The sequence below is a fragment of the Myotis brandtii genome, unplaced genomic scaffold (genome assembly GCF_000412655.1).
Source record: "Myotis brandtii unplaced genomic scaffold, ASM41265v1 scaffold154, whole genome shotgun sequence".
NCBI lineage: Eukaryota > Metazoa > Chordata > Mammalia > Chiroptera > Vespertilionidae > Myotis > Myotis brandtii.
The window spans coordinates 1,662,981-1,688,788 of record NW_005355584.1 but is presented as its reverse complement, the minus strand read 5'-3'; the positions used below and the strand labels follow the sequence as shown (position 1 = coordinate 1,688,788).

The following is a 25,808-nucleotide window of genomic DNA, read 5'->3' as shown; positions in this document are numbered from 1 at the left end:
CCCTGGAGCCAACCTCCCATGGTCGTTCCCCAGCCAGCTGCACCTGGGGTGACGCTGGGGCTCCAAAGGCATCTGAGTGAGTGGGGTCCCTCCAGCAGGTGGGGTCCCTCAGCCTGGCCTGTGGGGATTGGGCTGAAACCAGCAGTGCAAGAGGGCACTCTGCAAAGTTGCTGTCACTTGGCAGCTCCTGCATTGAGTGTATGCCCCCTACTGGTCAGTGCGCATCATACCTACCGGTCGGTTGGCCAGTCGGCCAGTCGCTTAGCCTTTTATATATATACATATATATATATAGATGTTATATATATAATTATAACCCAGTATATCAATTGTTTAGATTTTAAAGTAGTAGATATATTAACCTATTTATTGTTCTCCCTTAGAATACTTAAGACTAATTTTTTAAAAAATGCTTTAATTATTAAGTTCTTCATTATGTTATAATTTACAGAAACTTGTTGAAAACAATTTAAATATTGAATCTTAGTGATGCAAATAAGGCAATGAATGATGAATGATTTGCAATGACTGTGAACGTCGATAAAAAACAATGGCATGATTTTAAAAGATAATACAAAATTATTAGAGTTGTGTGTTTACTACTAGTGAAAATGTTAGGCATATATGAGACACACCCTATTACAGAGGTAATGTATTTTATAGTATCACTTCTGGTGGTTATTTACCTTATTTTCTACAATATATATTTAGTAACAATTGTTATTTTTACATCAAAATTAATTACCTTTAAAAATAGTTTGTGAGCACCTATTAAAAATATCTTTCAATGCCTTTTCTAGACGAAGATTTATAAGTATCTTATAAATAAGATTGCTTTTCATATATTGCTTTCACAAATGTTGTTTTTTCTATGTGGTATAGCAAATGTTAAAAATATATCATGAAAACAAAGTTAAATGTATAGAGACTTGGCTTTCACATGTCTCAGTTTCTTCTGTGAAGTGGGGATAGAACCTTTGTAATCGCACAAACATTAAGAACAAGATATAAAGGCATCTGGAGGAGAAAGCCTGGAAGAATCATTTGTTTATATCATGCCTTAAAGAGCCATTAACAATGAGAAAACATTGCACAGTCAGATTTTAATCATTTAGCTTTTTAAAAATAAATTTATTGGTGTGATGTTGGTTAATAATATTATATAGGTTTCAAGTGTACATTTCTATAATACATAATCTTCATATTGCATTGTATGCCCACCACCCAATCTTCTGTCACATTATACCCCCCTTGATTCTTTGCTTCCCCCATTCTCTCTTCCCTCTTGTGACCATCATACTGTTGTCTGTGTCTATGAGTTTTGTTTGTTTTTCTTGTTTGTGCATTTGTTGCTTTCAGTTTTATATCCTATATATGAATTAAATCATCTGGTTTTTATTTTTTTCTGTCTGACTTATTTTGCTTAGCATGATATTCTCTAGATCCATTCATCCTGTTGCAAATGACAGTATTTAATCTGGTCTTATGGCTGAGTTGTATCTCATTGTATATATTAGAATGAAGAGTCCATAAAAGGACATTTGAAGTGAACCAAAGATTAATTTTCTAAGCATCAAAACTCTACTGTTTAAGCTTTTTAGCCCAGGCTTTTTATGAAATATATTAGAGGCTCAGTGCACGAGATTCATGCAGAGGTAGGGTCCCTAGGCCTGGCCAGAGATCAGGGCTGATTGGGGCCTTCCGGCTGCCAGCCAGGGCCTTCCTTCATTTTGCACTAGCCCCTGGTGGTCAGCACATGTCATAGTGAGCAATCGAACTTCTGGTCTCCCAGTCGAACTCCCGAGGGGACACTTTGCATATTAGCCTTTTATATATATAGATTGCAGACATGTGCTCTTTCTTAAATGTGTTTATTGATTGTTCCTTAAAATGTTAATGTTGACTCAGGATCATAATTTTTAAAAACTTTAATTTGGAAATAATCTCTAACATTTGATTGGTTTTATTTCAAATGGTGTATTGTAGAAAAGGATATTTTAGATGTTTAAAACAACATATTAACTGTTAAACTAATGTTTCATTAGTCAACAAATCTCTTAAGTAGGAAATGTGACCATCTGTGGGTCTGTAAGTAAATTGATTATAAAGGTTTAAAAGTGAGTAGAGTTAAAACTGAATTCCTCTAAAGCTTAGTTCTCTGTAATTTTGATTCTAATTCTTCCTGGAACACCAAGCTAAAAATTATTGATATTTTTAGAGACCTATCAATTCAAGATTAAAATTTACTGATCTTTTGCCACATGATTTTTGGCAAACCTCATTGATGTTTCATCAGAGTCATCTGGAATATCTGTGCAATGAGAAGCCATCACCAAACCCTAGTCATTACTCTTTTTTAATTTTTATTATTAATCATTTGCAGGCAGGTAAACTTTTTCTGAGTACTTCAAAGATTTCTTTCATTGTGGATTTGGAGATCAATTTCCAGGCTTTTGCATGAGAGAATTTTATGATCTGTCTTCTTTCTATGTATGATCTAATAGCACATTAGATCTACTAACCTTACTCCTGGGATATCTATACCTATCTATATATATATATATATATGTATATATGTATGTATGTATGTATATATGTATATATGTATATATGTATATATGTGGTGTTGGAAAGAGACTCAGAACAGTCTAGGCTGAGAATATGTTTTATCTTGCTTTAAACTTTTAAAAAAGAGGTTCACAAAAATTAATTTTTATCCCAATTTATTTGTATTTCTCTTCTTTCTCTTTATAAATGCAATTTGCCATTTTGTTTTAAACAAGTTACTCATTTATTAAAATTCTCTCTTAGAAATGAGTGTGAGTTTAGATTGAGTATACATCAATTTAAGTGTTTTAGTGTTTTTCCCCCCAATTTCCTGAGTTGAATCTTAAATATATAAATACACCTTTCTGAAATTGGTCTGAATTTAATTATCTATGTGGACATGCACTTAACAATTTGTCTTGTTGCTTTTAAAGAGGTGTTATGTATCACTGTTATACAGAGTAAATAAAATTGAGGAACACTTTTTTTGGTTCAGGTATTCTATTACCAAAAGCAACACATTCCAAATTGATGACAATGGCACCATCATCACAACTTACCCTCTTGACCGAGAGATGAGTGCTTGGTGCAACCTCAGCATTACAGCCAGAGAACTATGTAAGTACTCATTTGAGAACCATACTTTTTAAACCATTCAATAACTTCTGAACATAGCGACAAAAACTAGTTTAAAATGTTATTGGGAATAAAGTTTAATGATATTTTGTATGTCAATTCATACATGTATATTTTTATTATTTTCAATTAACAATGCCTGCTCATTCCTATTATAGCTTATAACTCATTTCACAATTTAAGTTCAGTAATAATATAAACAAACTTCCTGAATCATGGAAAACAGGGCATCCCATAAAAAGTGCTATAAAAAACCCTGTTGTATGTGTTCACTACCTAGAAGCTTGCAACACAACAGGTCTATTGATTGTAGGAAAGAGATGTTGCCTTGGAACATTTGTTTTATCAGTAAATGAAGTTCACTGTGCTTAGTCTGGTTCCTGGAAAACTTCCCAAGTGAAGCAACAAGCTATTTCTCAGCATGCCAGCTAAGTGAATAAAAATACTAATTACTTTAAAATGAAGCTGTGAAGATATATGTATGTTTTATATAGTCATGTCAGAGGTTTAATTTGAACTTAATTTTAAACAGATTTTTTCAGAAAAAAAGAATACAATATTTAAATGAATTTCTTACTAATTTTTCTTAAATTTATTTGTGCCTGCAATACTTTTTCTAGTTTTTTTAAGCAAAAAGTTATTCTATGGTGATATATTATATGTTTAAACCATTAAAAGATAAGCCTTAAATTTTGAGTCATTCTATCTTGAAATCTCTAGAAATACCTTTTAAATATTTTGATGTTTCATTTATCATGATTATAAGACAATAGACAAGAGTCTTAAAATAACTCTTAGTGGTTTATGTATTTCCTTAAAGCCATGAGTTTTTCAAAATCTCATCCCAACACAGCAAGGGAGGTCTACAACGGTGGAATAGAGGGAAAACAGTCATTGATCAGTCTTATAATTGACCAGAATGTGATGTCCCTTAAAGTAAATCCACTGATTGCCAAGACAGAAAGAAATCTAACCCTTTATACACCCAGGCAGATATAGCCCATTGCAAGCAAGTTCTCAAGATAAACAATTAGGAGGACTTCACATCAGGTGTCACACATAGTTATTTAAAATTCACTAAGTAGTTAGAGTGACCATCTGTGTTAGCTAATGTACTTTATCCAAATGAAAATTAAGCTTCTCATTCCTGTATGACAAGAGGTAGTTTGCAACTTGGGTCGAGGCCTTTGCTAAACTTTGCCTCCTACCCAGAAGAAACTGGAAGGAAGCAGTGCTTCCTGCTTGATGATTACATTCCAAAGAGTTGGCTCCCAATACTTGAGAAATACAAACCTGGATTGGAAAGTTGGCAAGAGGTTTCTTTAACTTTTATTTTATGTATGTATGTGTATTTTTTCATTATTTTTAGAGAGATTGAAAGGACGGGGAGAGATACAGAGAAAGAAACATTGATGTGAGAGAGACACCTTGATTAGTTGCCTTCCTCACACACCCGGAGCCTGCAACCCACGTATGTGCCCTTGCCTGGAATTGAACCTGGGGCACTTAAGTAAGCAGGCTGATGTTCTATTCACTGAGCCATACCAGCTAAGGCTCTTTAACTTTTAAAAGGCTTACATATATTTTAAAGAAGCAGAGACATTACAATTATAAGTTTTCTAGGATAAATGTTCTATGAGGAAGGAGGGACAGTCTTTTCCCTTATTTTCAAAAGAGAGAATTGTCTCTTTTAAAAAAATTGTCTTTGCATCTTTCTGATGATTAGTGACTTTGAGCTTTTTTTTCATATGACTATTGGCCATCTGTACGTCCTCTTTGGAGAAGTGTCTATTTATGTCCTTTGTCCATTTTAAATCAGACTATGTGTCTTCCTTTTGTTGAGTTGTATGAGGTCTTTGTATATTTTGGAAATTAACACCTTGTCCTATGCCTCATTGATAATTATGTTCTCCTCTACAGTGGGTTCCCTTTGCATTTTGAGGAATGGTTGCTTTTGCATTAGCAACCATCAATAAATCAACAAGTATTGGCAAGGATTTGGAGAAATGGGAACCCTGGTACTTTGCTGGTGGAAGAATAGTATGGAGAATAGTATGGAGTTTCCTCAAAAAATTAAAAACAAAACTGACATTTCATAGTGATCCTACTTTTATTAATATATCTTAAGAGCCCCGAAACACCAATCAGAAAGAATATATGCACCCCTATGTTCATAGCAGTGCTATTTACAATATCTAAGAAATAGCCCAAGTGCCCATCAGTAGGTGAGTGGATAAAAAAGCTATGGGACATTTATACAATGGAATACTATGCAGTTGTAAAAAAAGAAAGATTTCTTACCCTTTGAGATAGCATGGAGGGGCCTGGAGAGTATTATGCTAAGCAAAACAAGCCGATCAGAGAAAGACAAGTATCACATGATCTCACTCATATGTGGAATCTGAAGAACAAAATAAACCAAGGAACATAATAGTTCCAGAGGCATGGAAGCATGCAACAAACAGACTGATGGAGCTCAAAGGGAGGGGAGGAGAGGGGGTGAGCAGAGTTTAACCAAAAAAGTATCTGCATATGTGCATAATCTATGGACACAGACAGTAGTGAGGTGAAGGCCTGGGGTGTGTCAGCAACCGGATGGAGGGAGGCAATGGAGGAAAAATGGGAGACATCTGTAATCTTCTCAACAATAAAGATTAAAAAATGTCTGCATTGAGATTAAAATTTTAAATATAATGCTTTTCCATGAACAAATGAGCTTGTAAGTTATAAATAGAAACATTGAGAAACAAAGGAACCTTACTCCTCCTATTCTTTAGTTTATGTACCTTTTCCACAGCATTTTTAAATAAAAAGAGGAAAGATTTAAAATAATGTTATACAAATATAGAACATACTATGCTGCAATTTGCATTTCACAAAATATCATGTATATCACTTCTGGTTAGTAGATAAATAACATAATATTTTATATTTATTGCTTCTTTATATGCTAAGTGATCTTATAAATGCTGTATATGCATTAATTTATTTAATACTTATTAAATAAATAAAGTTCTGTTAGTAGTTACTAGTATCATTTGCATTTTACTGAGAAACAACTGAAATAAACAGTACTTAAATATTTTTTTCAAGTTGAGAACCAAGATTAAAATCCATTTTAAAGCTCATTATATTAATACATTTGTTACAATGACTCTTTCATTTTTAATAAGCACACAGAATTTCATAGTATGGTTATAACTTAATTTGCCAATTCCCTTTTGATATATATTTGTACTATTTTGTTATTTCGGTGTGATGCAAACAATTCTGGAATAAATTAATTGAATCTTATATTCTTATATACTGTTGCTGAGACAGGATAGGAAGAAGCTAGAAAAATTCCTTGGCAAGTGGAATGGGGAAACTAAGACAGATAGTTTACAGTGGTTCTCAACCTTCCTAACCCTTTAATACAGTTCCTCATGTTGTGGTGACCCCCAACCATAAGATTATTTTCGTTGCTACTTCATAACTGTAATTTTGCTACTGTTATAAATCGTAATGTAAATATCTGATATGAAGGATGTATTTTCATTGTTCGTGACCCACAGATTGAGAACCGCTGTGAGGCTGAGCCATTTACAGCCAGATAATAAGTCACAAGCTTTTATCTTCCCTAACCAAGGACACAGGAGCAAATGGTTGACACATTCCAGACCCTGGTGGGGCAACACTGTCTCATCTGGTCCCTCTTTGGTGGCATTCTTTGAAGGTGAAACTGACCAGAGAATGACCATGACCCCTCTATATGCTCATCTGGATGAATCAGCATATTAAAAGACACACCTGGAAAGTCAATGAATATTTGATTTAGATTCTCCCCTAAGAACTCCCATAAAATTCCCACCTTTAAAAAACATAAAAACTCTTAGGACAAAGAACTCAGTGCACGCTCTCTCCCTTGAGCATACCCATACCTTCCTCCCCCAACTCCTTCTTTCCTCAGGTGGGCAACTTTGCTTTTTTTTCTCCTAGGCAGTAAAGGTTCCCAGGAGAATTGCCACCAGGGAAGCAGTGGGCGGCAGCAGCTTGTCCTGGACGAACCCTTTGAAGCTGTCTCAAAGGGCACTGCTTTTGCCTCTGTAGCTTGTTTTTCCTGAGTCCATGCAGCCCGGCTGGGTCACTTCTTCTGCCCTTTTGACTTTCTTTCTAAAGGGCCAACACAGTCATGTCTAGGCTAGTCTAGACTCCCTCCCTTTTCAAAGGGCCAAGGCAGCTCTGCCTAGGCTCACTCCTATTGTTGGGATCTTGCCTCTTCTATCGTAAGCCCTTTCTTAATTTCAGTGTCCCCAGCTTTAATGAAGGCACTCTCAAAATCACTCATGTCCTGCATGAAGTCAAGGACCCACACATTCCAGATCGAACTTAGGTAGACCCACCTTGGTCCCAGTCCCTTTCCCGTGACAGTGCCCAAGCTAATTATGTGTCATTTAACTTTCACTATCTATTGCCAGATTACATTCTAGAACATGTGTACATCCCATTATTTCTCATTACTCCCCCATCACTGGGTCTGTTTTGCACATTTAACATAAATTACATGGGCCAAATAATCATTCTCCTTACTTCTGGTGAGCAAAAATCTTTGTGAATACTGTTATGAGAGAGCAGCATCTTTTAACTGCGGGCTCTTTTTCCTCTTAGGACATTTGACAATGTCTGAGGACAGTTTTAATGATCACAACCCATGTGGGGATTATGACTAGCATTTAATAGAAACTAAAAAATGAAGCTATGCATCCTACAATGTACAGATAACCCCTCAAAACAAATAATTATCTAGTCTAAAATATCAATATTGATGAGGTTAAGAAACCTTGGTATGAAGCATTTGAATTCTCTCATCTGTGAACTTGTGGTTTGGGAATGAATTGTCTTTTTCATATCATTTGTCAGGATTTGAAAATGTGAGGTATTAATATTTCATTTTGTGATGCAAACACCTTTTCTGATCACTGTTGTTTGGTTGTTGTTTTGGCTTTTTTTACATTTCTTTTGCCATTAAATAAATTTTTTAAACGATATCTTCCCAGTCTTTCATGGTTTCTGTATTTCTTGGCTCACTTAAGAAAATCCTCCCAACTCAATGTATGCATACTTAGATATTATTTTAATTATCTTATTTTACCATGGATTTAGATTCTAGTTCATGTCCTGTTTTTGTTTTTAAAACTGTACTGAATGATGCTCCTCATTGAGAGTACTGGATGCTGGCTTCTTACCTGCCTTTTCTACTTCAGCTATGAGCTTAGGCAAGTCAATTATCTACAATGTATAAAATTAAACATTTTCTCAATGATTTTATCAGTAGATCTGGGGAAGGATAATAACACATATTCATCATGATTAGATGAATTGGTACAAATATTTTAAAAACTTCCTGGGTTTTGGGAAGATGTTTATATAACTCTCTTCTCTATTACTTGTTCTCATCAGCTCCTACATCTACGGCAGGTACAAGGCACTTGATAAATATTGGTTGAGTTAAATATGTTGATAACCTTTTTTCCACTCTGTATGACTGATAAATATATGAATGATATAGACAGCCTGTCTTCAGATAGCTTTTATTCAAATGAAATTATAACATACTAATTTTTTTTAAAATTGCCCCCTAAAGACAGCATTATCTATTTGTATTCTGTTTGTTGTAGATAATGAAGAACAGACTTCTGAAGTCCCTGTGTATGTACAGGTTCTTGATATTAATGAGCATGCTCCTGAGTTCCCTGAATTTTATGAGATCTACGTTTGTGAAAATGCAAGCTCTGGTCAGGTAGGAACTCATAATAAATTGCTGACATATTAATCACATGCGTTTATGTTGTGGGTTCTGTATAACTTAAATTTCTTTTTAAAAGTGTCACACTATGACAGTGTTTCTCTGCAATGCTGAGTGTAACAGACATCTTATAACTCACTCAGAATCTCTTAAGAAGGAAATGGGCCCCATGTGAAGAACTTGTAATGCACAACACTAGTCTTAACTATCACTGCTAATATTAATAAAATTACTTTTAACAAAGGCCAATTCTGCCCATGTACTCATCTAATTGTATTTAAATTTACTAAATCCTTATAAGACAGGAATTGTAGAGTACAGGTTGTATCATTCTTTTCAAATGACTCATAAAAAAAGAAGACATAATTAAACATCTACCTGCACACATAAAATCAAACACAACAAAGTTATTAAGCATATGGCTGTAAATATCAGATTTAAATTATAATTAAAAGTAATTTCTGGAAATATTAAAAGGTAATAACTCAGAAATTGTGTGTTCAGGAGTATAAACACACCGTTAACTTATATAATGAACTTTTGATTTCCAGAATTAATCACAATCTTACTATCTGACCCAGACAGCATATCTTTTTATTTCTTTTTTGACAATAAGGAGCCACTTGACTGACACATCCCTGTCTAAATAAAATAATTAATTGAGATCTGATTTGTTCATAACTGCATTACTTCACTTCTTATGACCCAAGAGAGAGGAACTTATCCGAGGTGGAACACTTTTCCTATAATCTTTATGGGTCAAAGGAAAGCATGTACATTGTCCCTAAGCTTTAAATGCACTATTCCCTGAAATAAATTTAAACAAACTCATTACTTTAGCAAATACTTTAGTAAGACAATAACTTCTCCACAGTTACGCTCTCAATATAAGCAGGGAATGTATAATTGCAGCAAATCATAATGGCTGGCATTCAGATGGGGAAGGGAGAAGGAGAGAAGGAAGGGAGAAATCTAGGCTGGGAGAATGGGAGGGAGTCTTGACATAGAGCTACAGTGCTTTGAGATCTTCTAACAAACTTAGCTTATGAAAACCATCTGGCCCATCAACAAAAATATACTCATTATGTGATAGCAAAACACTGTTTTGATCAGGGCAAGCAAAGATATTTTTAAGCTGAGAAAATATGTTAATATCTCTATCCGTTTGATAGTTATCCTCTGCAATGTTCATAAAGATTTTGGTAAAGCGATTTTAATAAAAAAATCTAATAACAACGACAGTGATCTTTTTCCTGAATAAAAAACAAAATAAAACAAAACTTTTTTTCCCCCCTAGGTGATTCAGACCATCAGTGCAGTGGATAAAGATGACTCCATAGAAAGTCCAAATTTTTATTTTAATTTATCTGTGGAAGACACAAAGAACTCTAAATTTACAATCATAGATAATCAAGGTAATTACATTCATTCTTGATGGCCTTTGACCCATTTTCCTAGCATTGTGGTTTATTTTAAGCAAACTTACAGCATTGCTTTTTATGCTTTAACTGCATACTGATAATGTTGAGACATAGAGCAAGAAGTGGAAATGAAAATGGGAAAGAAAACCCAAAGTCAAGTTCTGAAAATACTATCTCCATTTCCTACTGATTTCTTGAAATTAGAAGCACTTTTTCAAGTCATGAGTGGCTATAAATCCTTAAAAAGTTTGAATAGCTTTGCAAATATAATTGCAGTTCTGACAAAATGGTTCCTTTCATGTCATTAGGTAAGTCAAATTTCAATCTATGCCTGGGGATCAGAGTGATACATACTTAACTTGTACTCATGTTAGCTCGATTAATTCAAAGATATTTGGTGTCATTAATTCTGGCTATAACTATATAAAATAGGTTTAATATTATTCTTTTTCCTTCAAAATGAAATGATTATATCAATCTAAGGACAAAATGTTGTAAAAGATTTCATGTGGAGAGACAAAATTTCCTTTCCTTCCATATAGAAGTGACTAACTTCATAGAGTCACTCTGTTATTTTTTTTCTTTAACTTCAGTAAAATATTTTTATCATCCTATGGATTTCTGTTTTAATTCTCCTTTATATCCCAAAGATATGAACCATAGCCTTTATTATTCAAGAATCTATAACCAATAGCAGCAGCTGTTCTTCCAGAAAACAGAAGTTAGTCTTTAATCTTGGGGATCTTTTGTTGGAAGAATAAATGCAGACATGTTATCTCCTTTTAGTCCTGGTCAAATTCCCCAGTGAAGGGAACGCAAATGAACTTAGGATAGAAAGCCCAAATATCAACATAAGAAATAATATGTAGCTTAGATTTGTTTATATTAATACAAAACAATGTACTGGGGAAAAATATAGATATTGAAACAAAGAAAATAATTGATTTGGTTTAATGTTTGTGATTGCAAACAAACTATATATTGGAAAAAATGTAAATTATATCACATTATATCTGCCTGGTAACTAGAATCAAAAGGGTTTTATAGACTTCAAGAGCAAGATGGAGAATTTGTTTTAAAAAGATTATTTGAGAAAAATTATTAGTAAGCATACATTTCAAAAGACTTCCATTTGTTTAGGTTTTATAGATTACCTTATAAAGTTTGTCTGATTGCTACAGAAAATATTGTTTGGGGAGATGAAAATACAAAAAACAACAACAAAAAGGAAAATGCATATTACATAGGTGTAATAAATTGAACTGAAAAAAAAGTTATTTAGATATTTCTATACTATTGCCTCTAGTACATATGCCTGGTATGAATTTTTTATGTATTGTTGAAAAAATTAAGCGCGTGGATTTTTGTTTTAGATAACACAGCTGTAATTTTGACTAATAGAACTGGTTTCAGCCTTCAAGAAGAGCCTGTCTTCTACTTATCCATCTTAATTGCCGACAATGGTATCCCATCCCTTACAAGTACAAACACCCTTACCATCCAAGTCTGTGACTGTGGTGACAGTGGCAGTATACTGATCTGCCACAGTAAAGATATGCTACTCATGGAACCCAGGACAGAGATCATGACTGCTGTTCTGATATGCGCTGTGATAATAATACTTGGTAAGTAGTGCTTAACTAACATATCTTCATTTATTGAAGATAACATAAATATAGAAAATAGATAATTTTTATTATAATGATAGCAATATAACATGGCTTTGTGTGTGTGCACATATTTAATTTCTCTTCTGAATGTCTTATAATTCTTAAATCAAGTGAAGTAAATTTTAAAAATGATAAATATGCACTTCAAGCTGAAAATCAAAAATTCTTGAATTATATGAGTATGCATGTATGTGCTCATTTGTTTAGGAATGTTTTTGACACACACACATTGCAACATACGTAGTTATGTAAAAATTAGTAGCAATAATGATGAGCTTCTGCTGAGTGCTTATTACATTCCAGGGAGTGTCTTAAGTGCTTTGCATATATATTGCAATTTGATCCTTAGAATAATATTATGAAGTAGTAACTATTAACACCTGTGTTGAATAGACAGAGAGTGAAACTCAAAGTATTATGGAACCCTTTCTAAAGGGTTCCATAGCTCCTAAATGATGTTTTGAGATTCCATAACTATAACCAACCACAATTCAATCTTACACTGCAACTCACTCTCAGCTTTGGAGTATTAAAAAGAGAGTAAATGTTAGCATGGAGGGATGTAAACAAGAGACTTTTACTTAATCAATGTGCTAAACACAAAAGAAATTGCTGTCAGATAACTCCATTATTTCTTGTTTGTTGTTGTTATTATTGTTTTCAAAAGAAGATAAGTTATACTCATTTTACTGATGAAGCAAATGAGCCCCTAAATGTTTTATGTAGTCAGGCTTTCAAGACAACAAATGATTCATTTAGCATAAGCTTTTACATAATCTATCAGTATCTATAATCTAAACCCTTTTCCTCCATACCTCGTAACTATACATTAAAACAACACAACCTTCCTAAGTCTTGAAAGCAATTATAACAGCCACTGTTCCAAACTTATGGCTCAACTGACATAAAATATTTTTCAGGACTTGCTTTGCCTTTGCTCGCCTCAACTTTCTCAAAGCTTCAGAACCCATGCTATCCTCTCTTACCATCCAACATTCTCTTATACATAGCTTCAGTGTTTCCTGTTATTTTTAATGATCTTGGATCATAAAAATGAATTTAGAACTACATAGCTAGACATCAGAATCAAGAAGCAGTTAAAACAGTGTAGTTTTGGCAAGTACTGAATTATTAGACCTAAACCAAGTCTTGAAATTCTGCAGGTAAACCAAGGGCAGCTGCACAGGCATAATATTTAGAGGAAGGAAAGTGGGGTCCACCAATGGTAGTTTCCTCTGAGTGCTTCCTGAGGACTGTCTCCAGTTCATAACTTTAGAAATTATTTACTAGACTCCTTTCAATTTCAACTGTATATCTCAAATGAGATTTTTTTTTGTTTGGTTGGTTGGTTTAGGGTTTTTTTAATTCTCACCCAAGGATATCTTTTCATTGATTTGAAGGGAGAGAAAGCGAGAGAGAGAGGGAGAGAGAGAGAGAGAGAGAGAGAAATATGGATTTGTTGCCCCCTATGCTCCTGAACTGGGGGTCGGGCTCTCAATCTAGGTATGTGACTTGACCAGGAACCAAACCTTAAATCTTTTGATGTACAGGATGATGTGCCAACCAACTGAGCCACCTGGCCAGGGATCAGGTGAGTTTTAAAGTGCAGTACCTAAATTTAAACATGATGACCTTATTTGAGTCAAGAGCAGTGTTTCAATATTTTAAATGTAGGTTTTATATAAATATCACCTAATGTATTTATCTTTGTGATAATGTTAATGGTATTGCTTCAATTTTTGCTCTAGTCCTATCTATGAAATTCTGAACAGCCACATAAGATCCAAGATTGAGTAAGAATTGGTTACACACACACACACACACACACACACACACACACATTTTCTTTAAAATCTAGAGTATGCTGAAATCGTTCCGTTTCTACATGTTATTAAAATTACCTTATTAATAAATATTGATAGTGGATATACCATGTTATGATTAAAAGACTTGATAGTTTGGAATTTCTAAAATTAATGTGGTATCACAAATTGCAGATTCTGAACCAACTATCTGATTTTGAGTGCCAGCTTTCTGTTTCCTTGATGTGTGACTGAGTGTGTTATTGAACATCCCCAGGCTTCCATTTCCTCAACTTTAATAGGGAATTAAGAATAACATATGGGTCTCACAATTAAATTAGTGAATAGATTAAAAGCTTTTAGAAAAATGCCCAGTGCACACTTTGTAGGCAGTAAATATTAACTTAGAAAATAATTATACCACCAAATTTGCCTCGATGGGGACTATCAAACTGGTCCATTTTGCTTAATTTCTATTAACCTGACTCTTTGGTTACTAAATGGACAAATGCAAATAGATTGGAAAGTGTTCTCATATTCTGCTTTGTTCTATTTCCAATATATAAGAAAAAAATAAAATTGTAGAGGTTTTAAATTGATCATCTTCAAAAACATTTCACTATATTTTCATGATGTTTTTCTACTCTAAATCATCAACCAGGAAGTTTGCTATCCATCCCATGTCTTTCTGCAAGCCCCTTTGGTAAATTTTCAACAACAAATATATCTTTTTTTGTCTTAAGATAAAAAAAAATCAAATCTTATGTCTTGATCTTTTCACAAAAGCAAGGATTGTAAAGTTTATCATAATATGTCATGTTATGCTATATTGTGTTAATATTTTGGTATGCTTTGTTTGTCAGGCTTTATTTTTATGATCCTACATCTACAACAACGAAGAAAACAGACTCTATTTCCTGAGAAAGGTAAAGATTGCAGAGAGAATATATTCAAATATGATGATGGGGGGACAGGAGAAGAAGATACGGAGGCCTTTGCTGTTGGAGAGCTGAGGTGCAGCACCTTCATGAGGGAACCTCGGACTCGGAAAACCAGATCTGCAGAGATTAGGAGCTTGTGCAGGATGTCATGGCAGGTTGGCCCAGATGATGCTGTAATCAAGGAATTCATCCTAGAAAAGCTAGAAGAAGCTAACACTGATACTTACGCTCATCCTTTGGACTCCCTCCAGACCTATGCCTTTGAGGGAACAGGGTCATTAGCTGGATCCCTGAGCTCTTTAGAGTCATCAGCCTCTGGTGAGAATGAAAATTTTGATTGCTTTCATGATTTGGAACTTCCCTTTCAAATATAAGTTTGTATGTTTGGTTCTGCTATGCAGTCAAATAATTAGGGCTTGGGGGTACGGGGGGGAGGGTTGGGTGTAAAAGGTGAAGAAAGCATTAAGATGGGGGGAAAACACAGACAACTGTATGATGATTACCAGGGGAAAGGGAGGGTAGGTGAGGTAGAATGGGGGATAAATGGTGGCCGAAAGAGTCTTGACTCTGGGTGGTAAGCGCATGATGCAGTGTGCAGATGATGTATTACACAATTATACAGTTGAAACCAGTATGGTTTTATTCACCAATGTCACCCAATAAGTTCAATCAAAATAAAAGTTTTAAAATGCTAATGTGTTTTGAGGCAAACTGGGAGGCTCTTGGCAAAGAGTTGTAGGTTTCATTTCTCTGAGAGAAAAATAAGACCTGAGTTATAGTGTTTTCTGATTTCCTTGGAGCAAATACTCATGGTTATTTCAAGCTAGCCACATGTTGTCACTGAATAATGACATGGAGAAAAATCCAGTGCAAGGCACCTTAAGCACTGCACGGGCATATTCTCCTAGCATTTCCCCCCCATACCATCCAATACAAATTCTCAACATTTTTGAATGTTTAATGTGGGAAAGGCACTAAACCTAGAGTATCTTAATATTATTTCATTTATGGATTTATTAAATCTTACCAAGTAAGAGTAAAGTATACATGTGTGTTAAGTTCCTGATACTATACACAGATAAACTTAAACACCTAGGAGAATCTGAGTAATCGTATAAAACTTGAAAAACTATTTCATTTACATAAATAAGCAAGTTTATTAAAAGGATTCTATGATTCATTCTAGTTTGATATTTTTAAATCTTTGTCAAGACCAAATTTTAAAACTGATTTCACATTTAGACAGCTAATCTGTATATGCTAATTAATCAAAGATATAGTATATATGTATTATTTTTGATATTAGAGCTTTGTATATAAGTTTTATTTACTTTGTTTAAAAGTTTTTCATAATTTGTGTTCCTGTGTAACCAAAATGCATCTTTATTATGTCACAATACAATGACAGAATATTTGTCAACATTTACTCATCATTAAATTTAAATGTTATAAAAATGGTGGAAAGTGTGAAATAATATAAGTAACTTTTTATTGCTACTAAAATGAGAGAAGCAAATAAAAGAACTGTGTTCAACCTTGAATTAATATTCATTCTAAGTATTATGATCAACTGCACCGAATCCTGCCATGCACAGCAATAAAATTATCAACATTTCCTTTTTATTAAAAACTTAGAGTATAACTTGTTCTTTGATGTCTTTTTTATTATGGAATATAGAATTAGGTGCAGTGGCTATTTTTATTGTAACTTTATGAAGAATAGATGCTAAGCTGCTACACATAAAGCTTTATGGTAACATTAGATCATAAAATAAAACTTTTAATTTTAATCAACTTTTTAAGAATGATCCTTATTTTTTTTTAAATATATTTTATTGATTTTTTACAGAGAGGAAGGGAGAGAGATAGAGAGTTAGAAACATCGATGAGAGAAACATCGATCAGCTGCCTCCTGCACATCTCCCACTGGGGATGTGCCCGCAACCCAGGTACATGCCCTTGACCGGAATCGAACCCAGGACTCTTCAGTCCGCAGGCCGACGAGCTATCCACTGAGCCAAACCGGTTTCGGCAAGAATGATCCTTATTATTCTATTCAAATCAAGGTGGAATTCAAAATTCATAGTTTAAACAAAAATAAAGTAGTGAGAACAATGTTCTAAAATTTGTTTATATGTTCACATTTAACTGATCTGAATGAAGTTGGGCATATATGTTTAAATAAAATATTTTGAATAATTTTGAGCTAAAGTTAGAGTAGTTGAATGACTACAATATTTCCCCTCTGTACTTTGAGCTGTAAACATCCACACCATGTAAACACCCACACCAATATCAATCAGATACTGTTATGTTGGTGACTCAGATATCAACTTTACAAAAGCCTAAGAAAATCACACTTGAAATACAATTTAGGAAGACATTGAAAGTAGACAAGAAAAAGTAGATAAGCTGTAGTAAATCCTTATGCATTCATATTATTATGTACTTAGGAGAGAGTAAGAATATTAAAAGAAAATTTTTAAAGAGTGAAAACTTGCAAATAAAAATTTATGAGTACAGATGATATTTCTATTTCTACCATATTATCATAAAATTTGAAAAAGTATAGCTAGGGAAATTTGTTTAAGTTATTCCAGGCAGGAATCTTCCCTGTATTTAAAAATTAACACAATGTAATGATGGTTGAAGAACTTGAAATAATGATAAACAACAGATGAAGCAATCTATGGAAAATAGATTATTAGAAAATAGAAATAGGATGGTCTGGTGATGCAGAAGATCCTGTCATTGAAAGCCTTATAAAAACTTCTCAATTTGGATGAACACCTTATAAAAGTGCAATACACACACACACACACACACACACACAGACACACACACACACACACACCAGGTTTCACATTTGTGCTCAGGTGTATTAAACAGATGTGTTAAAATAAGTTCTGGTTTAGTTAATGATGGGATTGGCAATCATAGGGTACATGTAAGAGCACACCTGGTTGCATAGCTATTTTCTAGTCTAAAAAGTATCCTCTTGAACTGCATTAAAAATGCTTCCTGACTCAAGAAGCTGTAATATCCTAGATATTGTACTTGGCAATATCTCAATAACTATTTTAATCTCTTCCTAGTCACATCGGTGTTTCATACCAGTTATATCCTAATCTAAAGACCTGGCATTAAGATCTCATTTTTAATTTTAATAGGGGCTCCATCAATGCAGATATTTACAAAAACAGCACAGCCTCACATTAATCCCCAAGTGTTTCAATACCACCCTTAGTTAACTCACAGGATTAGTTGTGAATCTTAAATTACTAATGGTTGAGACAGAAAAATATCTAGTTGTTTATATAAATAAAAAAAGTTAGCAAGAATAGATGTGCACAAGCTTGAGCCTCACAGAGCTGAGTTTGAATTAATTCACCTTTACCTGAAAAACTGAATTTTGTGAAACTGCCTAATCTTTCTAATCTGGGACATGAGGTCCAGTCTCCCTTTTACCCAAGATTGTTGTGAAGAGTCAGTCAAACAAGCAGCACAAGCAGTACCTGACCAAGGTGTTGGATCAGTAAACAGAGCATCATCACCAGGGCTGGTGCTATTCTGCTGGAACACGATGGGTCCCCAGGGCTTCAAAGCGCATTTCAAATACCAATCAGTGTCCTATCTGATCACCCTATCCTTGCTTTTGATCACAGTCTCTTAACCTGTCCAATCTCATCTAGGCCTGAATCAACCTTCCTTCACACATTTCTGTTTCTTTTAGTAATAAGCCTAGAAAGGGTGAAAACAAGAGAGAGAATAAATCTCTCTTAGCTACATATCTAAAAACATTTTCAAAGGGCAAATGTTCTTAAGTGACCATATTCTCTTTCTCTTTTTACTCTACTTGGTGAAAAGCAGAGGAAATCTAAAATACTAAAATAATAATATTTTAGAAAAAAATATTAAAACATAGTCAGGATAGATTAGCATTGAATCCTTACTATATTTCTAACCAGATCATTAAAATGCCTGTAACTCTTTTTTAAACGTTTTATTGTGGACACTATTAAGATGTCCTCCATTCCTCCCCTCTTTCCTCCTCTACACCCAGCTCCTCCACCCGCCCCCCACCACCACTCCCAGGCCTTCACCACATTATTGTCTGTGTCCAGGGCTATGCAGATATGCACATATATTATTTGGTTAATCTCTTCCAGTCGCTTCCACCTGCCTCCCCCTTGAGATCTGTCCGTTTGTTTCATGTATCCAGGCCTCTGGACCTATTTTGTTCATCAGTTTATTTTGTTCATTAGTTTGTTTTGTTCATTAGGTTCCTTGGCTCTGATCTGCAAAGGAAAGGTAGACAAGCCATCAACTTGATGATCTGCCCCAGCAGGGGGGTGCATTCCACTCACTTTTACTTAGATGGAAGCCTGGGTTCCACTACATCTTGTGGGAAGGCAAATGTTCACTATTATCAGCTTAGAGGAAGAGAACATATTTGAATATGTACAAGAAAAAGTAAAAGTGACCCAGAAATGTATATCTCATTAAAATCCTACATTTCTTATAATGTCCAATTTTTCAAATTCCTGATTTGCAACGTTAGTAAAAATTAATAGATTTATTAAAATGTATAGAGATATAAATAGAACTGAAATGTATAGAGAAATAACTATAACGAGAGTGAATCATCTTAGTGTGTGTAGCATTCCAGATTACAGAAGGGTTTTCTGTCCTTGTAAATCATTTGTTAGTTTATAATGGGTTTTCTTTTCTAATTAAATTTGTTGCACAAAAGCTTGTGGAGCCTGGGGATTTGAACTGAGAGAGCATTATAGAGACAGGGCTATTCATTTCCAAGCTGACTCTTGTTTTGCTATAAGCCTTATAATTCTGAAAGCCAAACGCTAGTTTCTATGGCAGTACTTTGTTACTCCCTGAGGCAAATTTCAGCCCCAATTTTCCCTTCCCTAATCACTTCTATTTATCTTCATACTGTATATAACATTAACTAAACCAGACTATTTCATTATGACCTCTAATTGCTTTTCTGAATGTAGGATGTTTAAATGTATTAAATATGTTGAACAGGGCAACAGCCCCACTGAGAGACTTGGGGATCTCAACAGCATCATCACCTTTATAAAGCAATTAAAGATGTGTCTCTTCTTTCAGGCAGTTCCTTTATTCAGATAGGAACGATCCGATAAGTGGCTTTTACAATTCGCTTTTACCTTAAGACATTGCCCCAGATGAAAAAATCAGAATAATAATGACTTTGTAAATAGTCATACCTCTACAGCTCTGCATCTATAATAATAAAAGTGTAATATGCTAATTAGACCAGACATCCTTCTGTACGTCCTTCCAAATGACCTTCCAGATGAAGCCATGGCGGCTGGGGGCCCAGCCCCTTGAATTTCGTGCATTGGGGCTCTAGTTAAAAATAAAAGAGTTAAGGGATATTGGTTTGGAATACTCAGACATTAGTAGATATTCTTTAGGGCAATATTATTAATCTTTTCAAAAGATTAAATCTCATATAGTTAAACTACTTGGTAGACAGTATATCCCTAACCTGTCTCTCAATGGCTCAAAGTAGCAAGAGGTGGAAATGCAAATTTTAGATTTTTATTGTTACTTCAGCAATTATTTTCTTCAAACTATCCATTTAAATAATACTATTAAATATCACTAAATGGAGTATCTATGTGATCCCTATAACATTCCATTTTTTAGGATGATTTAGTTCTAGTATACTAAGAGATATACATGTACACACATTGACACAGACACACACACTGTAAGCACCTCAGAGCTGTGCAATGGAAGTTATTGTCATATATATGTTTCTGTCTGTGGTTGGTCTTTTCCACAGGAAAGTGGGCCATGGAGACATGCTATTCTAGAGACTCACAGAGAACTTTATGGCACATTTACACAATGGTTACTTTTCCTTTCCCACTCCAGAAACACGAGGAACCTTCCTTTCTTTCTCCTTTAATTTCTTCCTTCCTCCCTCCTTTCTTCATTTCCTTCTCTCTCTCTCTCTTTTTTTTTTTGGTCTCTTTCCCTTGAGAATCTGCTGGAATTCCAGAGGTGAAATCTAGGAAAGACTGAAGCTCAGGAAGTTTCTCCCTCTCAATCTAGGCCACACACACAGCCTCCAGCCATTCATGCAAATCAACAGTTAAAGGCTCCTGAAGCCCATCCTCCAGGTTAGCAATCCAGCCTTCACTGCCTTCACCTGTCTCTGTAGGTGCCAGCGGGGCAGTTTGGCCTGAACTAAGAGCTGCTCTGTCAGTTCTCAGACCTGTTTACGCAGTCATTGATTTTCAGTTTGGACAGTTTTTGTTGTTAATATTGTAAGAAAGGGGGTGACATCTTCCAAGCTCTCCACCCTTTGTCGCTTGGACCAGAAGTCTCTCCCACAAATATGAGCAATGGCGTGAGACGAGCCTGAAGTGATTGTGGTGCGTGTGCAGCTGGAGCAGGGCTGACGGGAGCTAAGGCTGGCCTGGCTGGAGAAAAAAAGGAAAAATGATGACACCTCCAGCCTTCATCTCTGCAGCAAACCCTGCAAGACCCTGACCCTCAGGCAGAAGCTTAAGGTTAGCAATGAGCTTCTTTTACATAAATTCTGGGAGCTTTTCAAAGGGCATCCTCTCTGGTGGGGCCTGGGGGAAGGGAGTCTGCAAGGAGCCTTTTAGAAATGGTTTCTGTTTGCTGCAGTCTGGGGGTCTCCTGGTCAGAGCACCCTTGGTTTTTGAAACTCAATGTTTTGTGGTCCGACTCTCAGGTGCAGGTTTTACAATCTGGGTGTCCATGTGGGGGTGCTCCCTTTCTCTCCTTGGGAGAAGCTCTGGGTTTTGAGTTCCTTCTAATTGGGGATTGAGCTTCTCACTGTTTTTTGTTGAAATTTGAAATCGTCGGTGGCCATTGTGAATTCAGCGAATCTTTCCTTAAAGAATCAGGACATATTTAGGCGCCCTGCCTCTCGTCTCCATTGCCACTCTTCAATGTTTGCTTGCATAATATAAAACAGCCATGGCTGATACCTTAAGTAGAAGGTTCACTAGGTTCCTGTTCCATAAAACATTGTAAAACCAGGCAGTTTGTCTACAGGCCATAGTTCTCCAGCCCTTGTTGTAGTGTGTTCTTTGGAAATCCAATACACTTACAGCTATATTTCAATACTCTGGTGCTGTGAATAATGATTTATTTTCAATGTCCGAAGGAGTTAAACAATATGATGTGGAATTTGCCTGGATTATGCTTGTATTCAGTCAACCTGTGATTAAAATTCCCCACTTCACTTAATTCAAGTGCAAAATCAAAGATAGTATTATCTATCTGCCAGGAAGGTGGAGTTGAGGAAAACAAATACGCTCCTATGCCTGTCACAGTTCTTTGTAGGAATACACACCTGCTTTATGTATTTGGTCTGTTTTTAAGTATCAAATTAGAAAATCTATGTGAAAATCTACTGAAAATGATATGATACTGGATAATGAAAAATTTTTATAATTATAACAAATAAACATACAGTGGGGCCTTGACTTAAGAATTTAATTCGTTCCGAGACCGAGCTCCTTAAGGAGCTCCTTAACTCAAATTACTCTGTCAACTCAATGCAAAAAATCGGTAGAGAGACAGCTGGTATCTCAAAAAACTCATTAGTCGGGACACTTGTAAGTCAAGGCCCCACTGTATTGTCTTTTATATTCTGGTAAATATTATTTAAGTTAATTGGACATATTCCAGTGAATTTGATATGGGAAGAAATAGAATATTGGGGACCAGCTATAATTATAAATAAATATTAATCGTGCCTGTTAATCATGATTGTTTTGTTTGGATTAAAGAAGGCACATTCTAACCTGGCTGGGAGTTGCATGAGGGACCTGGGAGCTCACCTGGAAATGCAGCCCATCCTCCCCAACAGGGAGCTGCCTATTATGGAAAGATTCACAATCTGGGTGCAGAAACCAGAGCCACCAGCCCTTTTAAGACCTCCAGCCCTTTTCAAATACTCGCAGGCCTTTGCAAATCTCCAGCCTGCATTACCTGTTAACTGCCCATTTGGCATACCCGTTTGCCTACTTCACCATGTAATCTTTGTTCTTCTACCCAATATAAGCAGCTGACTTATGGGGAGGGACAGAGCAGATTTTTGTGGCTAACCTGCTGCTCTCCCCTACTGCTGGTGAAACAGGAATTTTTAGGGGTGAAAAAGACAGATTTAGGAAATTTTAGAAATTAAGAGGACCGTGGAAAAAACACAGGGCCACAGAGCAGCAGAAGGTAAATCTCCATAGAATAGGGGAGCTGGAAGCAGCCAAGGTCTATATTTACAAAATAAAGGGAAGGAAACCCCTCACTCAAAGGGAGAAGAAAACCCAAAGGGAATAGGAAAACAATAAGGAAGGAGGGGAGGGAAACCTCACATATCCCATGTGAGGTTTGACCTTTGAGCTCAGGAGTTACTATAGTAACCAGTCGAAGGGAATAGTGACCCATCAGAGAATATCAAGGCAAAAAGATCTACAACCTTTATAAACCGTGGAAACAGGGACTCGGTGGGACCCTTTCCCCCCTCCCCACCTAGGAGTCTGTGCTTTGAAATTTCTTCCCTTTCCCTACAAGGGAATCTATACATGTTCTTCAGTAAATTTCTACCTTTGCTATACCATCTTCCCTCCGTGGATTCCTTCTTCAACTCCAATGGACAAAGGACCCGGGAACCATTCTGCCCAGGAAAACACTGCGTGTTCCAGTCCAAAAATCCCGCTTCACTGGCATTATTGAAATAAATGCTCATATGATTCAACCCTGTATCTGCTTAACTGGCTCAAGTAGTGACAGGCAGCATGTATCTGTTAATTGTCCAGTTACAAATTAAAGCACTATTTAATCTACTGATTAATGGATTAGCCATTACATTTTATCCCTCTTTCTTTGGTATTTTCACCCCTTAAAGGAATAGTTTTGTCTGCTGGCTCCGCTTTAACTTGGCTTGGTTCAGAGAGGATTCTATGACTTTGAAATAACCTAGATTTCAGCATCTAAGTTCACATTTCATCCATAATCTCTCCCAAAGCAGCCATTCCTCTGAATGGACACTTTTGGTAGAGTGATTTTCATTATACAGTACTTCTCATAAGATACAGATCTTCTTTAAGTAGTGGCCATCCCTGTCATTTCTTTAAAACAAAAGCCTATAGATCATTTTTTCCTATATAATTTAACAGTGAAGTGGGTTTAATGCTTTACTAAAGAATTATGGAAACTTTTCTAAAACATGAATTTATCAGGCTGGAACTACAGTATTTTTATGGGCAATTTTATTTTGAAACATAGTCCAATGTGAATCAGCCTTTTAGATTTCAAAATTAACCCCAGCAGAGCATATTTTAAAATAGTTTCAAAGCACTGTCTCCATCCGCATTCACTCTTTGAGAAACTAGTAAATGCCTCAAGAAGTACCTTTAGAAAAGGGATTAAGTGCAAGTCACTTAATTTGCAAAATCCCATAGTGATACTTCACAGGTCATAGAAAGATAGAGTGGTTACTGATCTTTTTATTTCTAGTTAGCTTAGATTTTTTTTTTACTCATATCAGTTACTCCTTTCTGAATGGATTGCAATTTATCATGCCAAAAAGTTATCTCTTTAATAATCATAGGACATTGTACAGAGCTGAGTACTTAATAGGTCATCAATGAAATAATAAATTAGGCTCTTTGGATAGGTATAAATTATCCTTACAAAATTCACTTATCCAAAAGAGAACTGGTTAAAGCTGGGCTGAAAGAGATGGTTGCTCTTTTGGGGTCATAGATGCCTTCTATCTCAAGTTAGTAAGAATTAATGAATGGCTGTAGACCAAATGATATCATGTGTTATATCCCAACATTATTTTTATATAGTCTTATGTCAAGCAAGGGAAAAATGCCAAGCAGGTGAAATATATCCTATACTACATGACTTCTCATAAATTAAAGATTTGGATTTGACAAGTGTCAAAATAAACTTTAAATAATAAACTGGCTAAAAGCACAAGACAGGAAAATTTTAATGGTACACAATTTATTTTTTCAATCTCTCAGCTTTATTGCATCTGATGATATGATAACATTTTTCATACTTTTTAATTGGGGTCATGGACACACATTTTGAAAGCTTAAGGTTCAGCAGTCATTTTCTATGAGAGATCTTTAGTATTGCATCTTAAAATGAGCTCCAGATAGAAACTCTCATTAACATGTATATATCTTTTTAAAAACATTATCACAGAATTCATAGGAGTCATAGGTATCCATAAGAATATAAGAAATATTGCCAAGTTTGTTGTTAAATCTAGATGTATTATTTTCTTGCTCTATGTCCTGATCTTGTAATTGCTAAACATGATTTACAGGACCAAGTAATGCGGCTATTGAACTTTGATTTTTATCCCTCTGAGTTAAAGAGATATAATGCAATTGAAGGAATTAAATGCATGAAAATTATTGAAAGATTAGAGGCCTGGTGTATGACATTCATGCACTGGGGGGTGGAGGAAGGGGTGTCCCTCAGCCTGGCCTGTGCCCTTTCGCAGTCCAGGACCCCCAAGAGGTCCTTAGTGTTGTCTCAGAGGCGGGAGAGGCTCCCGCCACCACCACTGCGCTCACCAGCCATGAGCCCAGCTTCCTGCTGAGTGGTGCTCCCCCTGTGGAAGCGCACTGACCACCAGGGGGCAGCTCCTGCGTTGAGCGTCTGCCCCCGGTTATCAGTGCACCTCATAGCAAACGGTTGTTCTGCCATTTGGTCGATTTGCATATTAGCCCTTTATTATATAGGATTTGATTTACAAAAGTCTAGGACAGCGGTTCTCAAACTGTGGGTCGCGATCCCTTTGGCAGTCGAAAGACCCTTTCACAGGGGTCGCCTAAGACCATCCTGCATATCAGATACTTACATTACGATTCATAACAGTAGCAACATTACAGTTATGAAGTAGCAATGAAAATAATTTTATGGTTGGGTCACAACATGAGGAACTGTATTTA

General features: G+C 35.5%; 1 protein-coding gene across 3 annotated transcripts in view; it reads left to right on the top strand.

The window, feature by feature from the left end:
- Positions 1-16,343, top strand: part of CDH19 (cadherin 19, type 2) — a 55,741-nt gene extending 39,398 nt beyond the window's left edge. The window contains exons 8-12 of one of the 3 annotated variants that reach the window (XM_005861554.2): positions 3,044-3,165; positions 8,841-8,962; positions 10,266-10,383; positions 11,763-12,014; positions 14,725-16,343. In XM_005861554.2, coding sequence (XP_005861616.2) covers positions 3,044-3,165; positions 8,841-8,962; positions 10,266-10,383; positions 11,763-12,014; positions 14,725-15,176 — 1,066 coding nt within the window. In that variant the 3' untranslated portion in view covers positions 15,177-16,343. Of the gene's footprint in view, positions 1-3,043; positions 3,166-8,840; positions 8,963-10,265; positions 10,384-11,762; positions 12,015-14,724 lie in introns of those variants that run through there. The other 2 variants (XM_014535882.1, XM_014535881.1) reach the window with 2 other exon arrangements.
- The last annotated feature ends 9,465 nt before the right edge of the window (positions 16,344-25,808 follow it).